The sequence below is a fragment of the Lathyrus oleraceus genome, chromosome 4 (genome assembly GCF_024323335.1).
Source record: "Lathyrus oleraceus cultivar Zhongwan6 chromosome 4, CAAS_Psat_ZW6_1.0, whole genome shotgun sequence".
Classification (NCBI taxonomy): Eukaryota; Viridiplantae; Streptophyta; class Magnoliopsida; order Fabales; family Fabaceae; genus Lathyrus; species Lathyrus oleraceus.
In genome coordinates this window covers 108,577,681-108,586,279 of record NC_066582.1, presented here as the reverse complement: position 1 = coordinate 108,586,279, position 8,599 = coordinate 108,577,681, and the positions used below count along the sequence as shown (strand labels likewise).

The 8,599-nt window shown below is 32.6% G+C and overlaps 1 protein-coding gene across 2 annotated transcripts; it reads left to right on the top strand.

The window, feature by feature from the left end:
• Positions 1–1,475: 1,475 nt before the first annotated feature.
• LOC127073796 (protein EMBRYO DEFECTIVE 514) lies at positions 1,476–6,659 on the top strand. Of its 2 annotated transcripts, none has more exons than XM_051015018.1 (3): positions 1,476–1,784; positions 2,410–2,724; positions 6,573–6,659. In XM_051015018.1, exons 1-3 carry the CDS (start codon positions 1,524–1,526, stop codon positions 6,642–6,644), a joined length of 648 nt encoding a protein of 215 aa, XP_050870975.1. In that variant the 5' UTR covers positions 1,476–1,523; the 3' UTR covers positions 6,645–6,659. The 2 variants fall into 2 exon arrangements, with proteins under 2 accessions (XP_050870975.1, XP_050870976.1); XM_051015019.1 differs by lacking the exon at positions 6,573–6,659 and adding an exon at positions 4,830–4,862.
• Positions 6,660–8,599: the final 1,940 nt, after the last annotated feature.

The window sequence follows — 8,599 nt, the reverse complement described above, 5'->3', positions numbered from 1 at the left end:
TTGAAGAGAGAAGATAATTTTAGCGAGAAAAGAGAAAAGAAAGAAAATTAGGGTTTTGGATAAGGGAGAAGAATGTATTGAATTGAATGGAAATTCTTCTGTTACAAATGTAGGGTACCTCCTTATTTATAATGAGATTGCTTATGCTTCAAGCAATCTCAATCTGACCAACTTCAACAAGTTGTTATCTAACTCTGTTGAAAACTGGCTACTTCGACTTCGACAAACTATATTCAACATTTTGTCGAATACATCCATATTTAACTACTACTCTATAGGATATCTTTGACTTAGTCCAATTCTATAATTTACAAATATGCTTAACTCAAAAACTACACGTTTAACAATGACGAGGCTCTGAATCATGTTGCCTAGTCATCTCATGTTGTAAAATAACCATTGTGATCTCCTGCATGTCGACGACTGTGGTCGAACTCTGATATAAGTGTGATTCGGGAAGATATCGTACCACGCCATCATCTTCTTATAACCATCGTAAGAAAAACTTCTAAAGAATACCTTGAAATTATCATATTAAATACTTTCGGTTTGAATATTCAAATTAATTTTTTTGAAAAATAGAAACTTTTGAATCCATAAGTATAGAAAAAAGAAATTTTTGATTTGAATAATCAAACTGAAAGTATTGATTGCGAAACTTTCCAGTTTGATTATTTAAATCGAAACTAGTATTAAACATTGAACTTTCTAGAAAAAGCGAAACGTACTTGATTTCTTTTGAATCTTGGGTCATTTTTAATTTAGTTGTTAAAGTTTATAAGTTAAATGAGATTAAAGGTACTGCACCATCAACGTAAATTAATTTTACACCATCATTCAATAGAATTATAATATTCTGCCATGTCATACCGGTATTTTAAAATTAAACGTGTGATTTAGCGGGATACACGTCCATGATTGATTGACGGTGCAAAAATATTTTACACTGTCAGTCTATATTCTTTTTTCTCAAGTTAAATTGGATTTTATTTCTACTATTTTCAATGGATTTCTTTTATAATAACTAACATTCAGACATTTTGTGCTCGTTTGTCCATTTTTTTAATGCGCATACGAATAAAAATATAAATGGTATTTTTTGTTTGTTTATTTTTTATTTAAGTTAAATTATTTATAAAAAAGTTGAATAAAAGAGGTATTCATAACTATTAATAAAAAAGAAATTGAGGTTTATAAAAAACTAAAAAAATATATAATTGAAACAAAAATAGACAACATCAAAATTATGTTTTGCAGTTATAGATAAAAAATAGAAAAACATTTTTTTGTAAAAATAGACTCATGTTTGAATCGGGTTCATATTAAACTGCTCCCAAATTTAATGATTTAATAGAAACGATTTGGGGTATAGGTTTAGTTAAAAGGGGTGTATAAGAAGATCAGTTTTTTTAAAATTAACGAAAAATAGGCCCAATAACTTGTACCAAAACATAAAATAAAGTTCCCATTATAAGGTTTTTTCAATTGAGCCATTAGAACAAGAACCCTCACATTCTGACAAAATGGCGGAAACCGCCTCACCGGAACCGGAAATCATCGCCGCCACCGTCGATTCAGAAATAAACTATGACACCATTCGGAAACGATCCAGAGAGGAGGGCGAAAAAACTGTTTCCAAGAAGCAAAAGGTTGACGCGGAAGAAGAGAAGAAACCGGCAGGTCCTGTGAAATTGGGTAACAAAACTTTCGGCTCTTCTTTGGAGTTATTCGATTACTTCAACAGTTTCCTTCATGCTTGGGGTCTTAATCTTGATGTTAACAAGGTTATTATTCCATCTATCTAATTCATTATCACCGCTGCATTATCTTTTGATTTCACTATATGTGTATGCATTTTTTGTATTCTATACGTAAGAAACTGACTCTAGTAGAATTGATGCAAAGCTGTTACAAATGTGTACCTAGGATGAGATTTATTATAATTAGATGAATTGTATATTACTGATTTCTCAAGGCTATGTTTGGAAGGTAACTTTTCTTTTAGAGTTGCTGAATTGGGGTTTTTCGGACTTGAAATCGTTGAAAGATAGAACTTTTTGTCATTAGATTTATCCAACTAACAACATATGACTTATCTGTGAGTTGTTTTCGGCTTATTTTCTTAAGCTCTTCAAGATATTTTATGATAACAACTTGTAGAAAAACTATTTGACTTTATTTATCATTTGTTGCAGTAATAGGAATGGTTTTATGTGCTATTAGTTTCTTCTAATAATCTCCATATGTCAAAATGCTTGCTTTGCTTGCAAATTAATTGCCACCTTAATATGTTAATTGGGCTTTTCATCACTTCAGCAATCTTGTTATGTTATGTTGTCTCTGTGATGTTCCCAATCTATAGATTTGTTTGTTACTTAAGATTGATTTTGGCTTGTTTTTGTGTGGCAGTATGAACACACAATGTTACTGGAATTACTTAGGAAAGGTCATCCAGAGCCCGATGAAAAGATTGATGGAGAAATCCGTGCTTTCCAAGTCCGCAAGCATCCTACATGGAAAAGCAAGTGTTTTTTTCTCATTAGGGATGATGGATCAGCTGATGACTTTAGTTTCCGTAAATGTGTGGATCGTGTTATTCCCTTACCAGAAGCGATGCAAGTGAAACATGACGCGAACAGAGCATTAGGAAAGCGCGGCGGTGGTGGTGGGAAAGGACGTTCACGTGGACGTGGGGGGAAAGAGAAAGTCAAGACATTGAGTAAAGTGAGTGACTCTTGACTATTGCTGGTCTTGGTTGTATTTTAAGATTATTATATATAATTCAGTTTTGATTTTTAATTTCATGTTCTTATATTTAAGCAATGGCCCTTTGCTATAGTTATAGATGAAGCAGTTTAAATTAACCGTTACAAAATCACAGCGCCCTGTTGTATCGACAGGTAATTAAAATCACAATGGATATGCATAGTGTGATTCATCAATTTATTTTTAGGGTTGTTCATCTTATAGTTCGCCTCAGCTGAACCAAACTGAATCATAATAATAGTTCAATCAAGTTGAACTGAACCATTTCAATTTGTTTAGAACCAAATCAAACTAAATTATTGATTCTGTACACCGGTTCTGAGTTCTAAACCATACCAAACTGTTAATAAATATTTTTTTTCCGGATCCAAACTGTTTGTTAGAATAAACTCAACCGTTATGTTTTTATTTTAATTCGTTTTGGATGATTAGAAATGTAATTTATTCTCTAAAGTTGTTTTTGACCCTGCCATGACAGTATGTGATTCGATGGCCGAAAGAATCAAATTAATAAGTATAGATAGACCCGAAACAGAGGTATCAAAGTATTCACCTAAGGGAGATAAACCAAATTAACTCTTTTTGCATATGAATAAAGTTTATTGATTATTATGAAAATATATAGCAGAAAGTCCTGTAGTTTGATTTGTAAAACTGGAAAACATAATAGGAAAAAGTAAATAAAGGAAATAAAATAAATGAGGCCAAAAATGAGAAGAAACAAATAAGAATAAGAATGAGAGCCAACAAATGCATCATTTCAATTGACAATAAAAAAAGAAATGGTTTTGTTAAAGTTAAAAAAAGTTTAGTTAATAGATTGCGGTTTGCTTTTGTAAACTTTGATTTGATTAACTGTGTTTTAGTATAGTTATTGAATTGTTTGACAAATAGTGGTTCAGTTCCTTAATTAAAAGAAATAGTTTGATTTATTAATGGTTTGGTTCGGTTATAGTTGAATTCAGTTCTATAAATTTTTTGAACAAGTGGATAGGGTTATTATTCCAAATTGTAGGTACAAATAGAAATACTTTACCCTAATCAAATAGATTTATTGTTATTTAAGATAAAACATACTTAAAATCAGAGAATTGGGAGTGTAATGGTTTGGACTAGTTTTCAGTAAAAAAATCAAGAAAAATATATGAATCATGTAATTTATATTGGTTTTGGTTGCTTTTTAGTGTTTTTTAAAAAGAAATTGAATCAAAGTGACTGGTTAGGTCAGGTTCTATTGATTGGTTTAAAACAATTATTTTTCTTAAAACAAATCTATTCAATAACAATTCTATTTCATAATATCATTTCTTCAACCAAACTATTTCATACTTTCTATTTTTCAAATAACTTTAATTATTGTACAACTTACTTCAAATCAAATAAGTTTATACAACATAGTTAGAAGGATGATATTTCATTATTGAATACATATACATCCATTTTTAAGTTAAATAAATTCAATAATAATATGTATAATGAGGATAACTCTGTATTTGGAGGTTGTATATGATATTTGGAGTTAGTTTACGTAGAGTGATAAAAGCTTTGTATACGTGGTTTCTAGATGAAAAATGATTTTCCTTTCTCAACCCTAAGACTGAGATAATCATAGAGACCTATATTCATAGAGACCTCTTGGATCTGAGTCTTTAAACTCCAAAAGTGGTTACCCTATCTTTTCCCTCATAAATGTGGAGAGTAAGAGAGTTATTTTCATATATTATGGAGACAACAATTATTCTCTTTGACCCCTTCTAGCCTGTTATAATGGGACACATCATATTTCACGCTTATTGGGCAATGGGGTAATGAGAGTGAGTTCATGTGGACTAAAACCAACCGACAAGAGGCTATTAAGATCTATGCTATCTCATAGCCCATTTCGGGGCCTATGACTCGTAGGGAAACTAGCCCCTAGTAATATTTGCATTGCATGAAGAATGCAGAGTTAGCAAATGGTTCAATCGATTACATGATTTTAGAAATACACGTGTTCAGGTGTTATAAAAGCAATAGTAGTTCTGCGAGTGATAATGACTCTTTTTCTTCCTGTTCTTTCCTAGAAAATCTCAATCAACTAATGATGGCCAACTTTCCTAAGTACATGAGCGTCGAGGACTTCAGGACCATTTATACTTGTGAGGAGATGGTGGACACATTTCAGCGACATATCAGCCTTTACGACTCTAGTAACAAGGATTATGTTATCTTGGAGGCGTGTTTTGAGGAGGAGCGGGTCAATATGGTCGCCCTTACTGACTCTCCCAATCCTTTTTTTAGGCTTAATTAGTGCGTAAGTCCTTTAACTTAATTTCAGTTTTCATTTTAGTCTCTTATCTTAAAAATGTTACGGATTAATCCCTTAAAAACAGTTTCGTTAGCTAACTTAATCCTTTATGTTAAATCTTGAGAAAAACCGTTAACTTTGGGTGACGTGGAGTGACAACGAGGAAAAACTTAAATTACTGACTCAATAAACAGGTTATATCAATGCTTTATCACTCATTCGCATAATTTCATTCCTCTTATCAAGTTTATAGGGTTTCATATCCATCTTCTTCAACATTTGTATTCTTCAACTTTCATCTTCATAAACATTCATTTTCTTCAAAAAATATGTTCAAATGTCAAAGTATTCCAGCACCTCTTTAAATCAAACAACCAAAGTTATGGGACATTTGGATTTGTGCTAATAAGAAACAAGATGAGGGAGTGTTTTTGTCAAGAGAAGTGTGTTCTTCGTACAATTACAGGTATGAACAATGTGAATGTTAGAAAAAAATTCGGGTTGTAGAAATTATATAAATCAAATGGAAAAAAGATGTAATAGTTTTCAAGTGGTTATATGGTGAAATTGTTGATGGAAGAGATTTGAAGATTGAAAGGCAAATGAAGAAAAATTTCTAGTTGAAGAATGAGGTTGTCCACACAAGAGGAATGTTGAAAATGTCAATGGTGTTTGCCATTTTTAGTTTAGGCTTGAATAAAGTGTTTTTAACAATGTATTTCAAATAAGGTTAGTTGATTGATTGTGTTGGATAAAATCCATGTAACATCCGTATTTGTTTTATTGTTATGGCCAGTATATGGAATATCTTTGTTAGTTTAATACAATTTAGTTGAAATCCATGCAATCTGTGTTAATGTTTTACTATGCTACAATTGGTAAAACTTTTGGTAATACAATCATAACATAATATGTGTTATGTTTTGTGTTGAGTAAAATTATATTACATAATTTTGAAACAAAGATTATTGGTTTAGGGACTCGAAATGTTCAATTTGATAGATAAGAGACTAAATTGAAACATTAAAAAAAATAAAGTGATCAATTATGTTATTTATCAGACATGTTAAGTTTGGTAGCCTAACCAAGCTATAAATAAATTCTCCATGTATTATGTTAGGTCGTTTATCAGACCAAATATGATACAAAGTTGATATTTATCATGGGACTAATATCGAAGTAAACAAAGTTGATTGCATTAAGATGTAAGAAAAAATCATATCAAATATAAAACACAACAAATTTTTTGCTTCATATCCAAATATAAAACACAAAAAACTCGTCATTCATTACCTCACTATCCAATTGTTGGTTTTTTGTGATTCCTTTATTATCCTTCTCTTGATATTTGGTAGAATTTAACTTTCATATTTGGCAATCTTTTGTCTATTTGACTCTCGCTTTAACATAAGATAAATTTTTATTTCTTCAATCATTGTGACATTTGGCTTGACCCTCTTAATGTGTTTTTTATTGTAAAAAATGTAAATAAAACAAATTCATTATATATGATTGTTAGCTGGGGTTTTCGACAAGGGTAAAAATTTCAGCAAAAGACGAAGATGAAGGTACACTGATGACACATACGTAAGGGGCTTGGTTCGACTAGATTTGGGACTTAGTTTTTGGGATGTTGTAAGAACATTTCAACTGCGTGATATTCTCGGCAGTAACGATGGGTCGAAAATGCGGTTATTTGAGCATATATATGTTATGCTCAAACATGAATAATTGCATAGAGGTTTCTTTTTGAAGGACGCCTGGAAAGACCATAGATATGAGATGCATGTAAAGCTTCATGTGGCGAACTCTGAAGATAGGAACGTTAGAAGTAGTTATTTTCATACTTGTATATATATGAGTTCATTTGTTGGATTCAATGTGTGTTCATTTTATTACAGAAATCTCACATAAAACTCGAAGTACCAACGTCCAGAGAAAAGAGTCATGACTGAGAGAATGTATGAACTATGAAACACCATTATTTACTTTTAATGCAAAGTCTTTAAATTCCCTTTTATTTTGCCTCATCAATTTACCTTCGATTTTGTTCAAGTTACATTACTTTACACTTTCAATCTTTGTTGCATTTTCTTTACATTTTTAAAGTAGTCGAAGTTGACATCCTTTACATCCTTGTAGTCACTTAAATCACCATTTCGACTAAGTCGAAAATAGGATGTTCATCAATAGAGAATTAAAACAAGGTTCTTGGCACTATGTCCTAGGATTCACTAGTTAATCATGCAAGTAACCTTTAATTAAGAGACTAGCGATTGTTTACTGATTTTCAGTGTAAACAAATTGGCATACCCAGTTGGACTTGTGCTAAGTGTCATCTCTTTTTTTACAGATATTCTTGTGTTTCTCTCTTTTAAAACTTGTTCTATGTTCATAAGTTTTTTTGGGTAGTTTGTATGCAATTAAGGAGTGGAAAGGCTTTGTCCAATATGTCACATCCTCTTGTAGATAATGTCAATCCCCAGAACAATCCTCAAAATGTAGTGCAATAATCAGCCGTCTCGATGGTTGAAGAGCCAATTATCTCAACACCAGTTAGGACAACTGCTCTAGTGGTGTCAACGACGCCAGTCGCAGCGATACCATCACAAGGGGCATCGCCGCCACCGTAATCAGGGAGTCCTCTTAGTAACCCTGCAATTACGAGACCTTTATTTGGGTTTTCAATGCCACCAACTGGAAGAGACTACCCTTACGGTATGCCAACGTCCATGATGACTAACCTTCAACTAAATATGTCAATATTTTGTGATAATGTAGTGGCCACAATACCACTATACAATACTTATAATGCCTCAGCGTCAACCATCAATAATATGGCACAACCTGAAGGGATAAATTACATTCCCCAGAATACGCCATCTTTAAATACAACCTCTATGATGGCTATGAGGCACCAAATGGATGAGAGTAATTTAGAATTGGTTAATGCTCTCACCCAACAAATGGGAACCACTTTCAACCCTTTGATTGCAAATAAGAATCAAACTTATGAAGTATTGGCAAATCAAATGGGGCGTATTGTTGATTTCTTTGGCACGCCTCCAAGGCAAGTGCGACCTATCCCACAAATATCAAACGTTAGGTTGGTCGAAACTCCGGAAATGGGACAACATATGCCACTGTAGGAGAAAACCAAGGGTTTCAATCAAAACCTCCCCCAAATAGGGAAGAGATAGAGCAAATAGAATAAAATAACCATAAGCCTTTGATCGTGCAGAAAAACCAAAATGCTGACCAAGTGCTCAGATATGTCCAATAAAACAATTTTGGAGGGCATAATAACATAGCAAATATGGTCGAACAAATTTTGACCCATAATGGCCTCAATGTGGGACTCCACAGACTCAATTTTATATCTCCCTTATCAGAGTATGTTCGAAAAGTGGAGTTACCTAAGGGATGGAAAGTCCCAAAGTTTACCAAGTTCGCTGGAGACACCAATGAGTCGATAGTAGAACATGTTGCCTGGTACCATACTAAGGCGGGCGACATAGCAAACAATGAGAATTTAAAGATGAAATA

What these genes read in the sequence shown, in the direction of transcription:
- LOC127073796 (XM_051015018.1), top strand. Translation starts at nt 1,524, where the DNA reads ATGGCGGAAACCGCCTCACCGGAACCGGAAATCATCGCCGCCACCGTC. An exon ending in TTAATCTTGATGTTAACAAG is followed by an intron (nt 1,785 to 2,409) that starts GTTATTATTCCA and finishes TTTGTGTGGCAG; the next exon opens with TATGAACACACAATGTTACT. An exon ending in AAGTCAAGACATTGAGTAAA is followed by an intron (nt 2,725 to 6,572) that starts GTGAGTGACTCT and finishes TATGATTGTTAG; the next exon opens with CTGGGGTTTTCGACAAGGGT.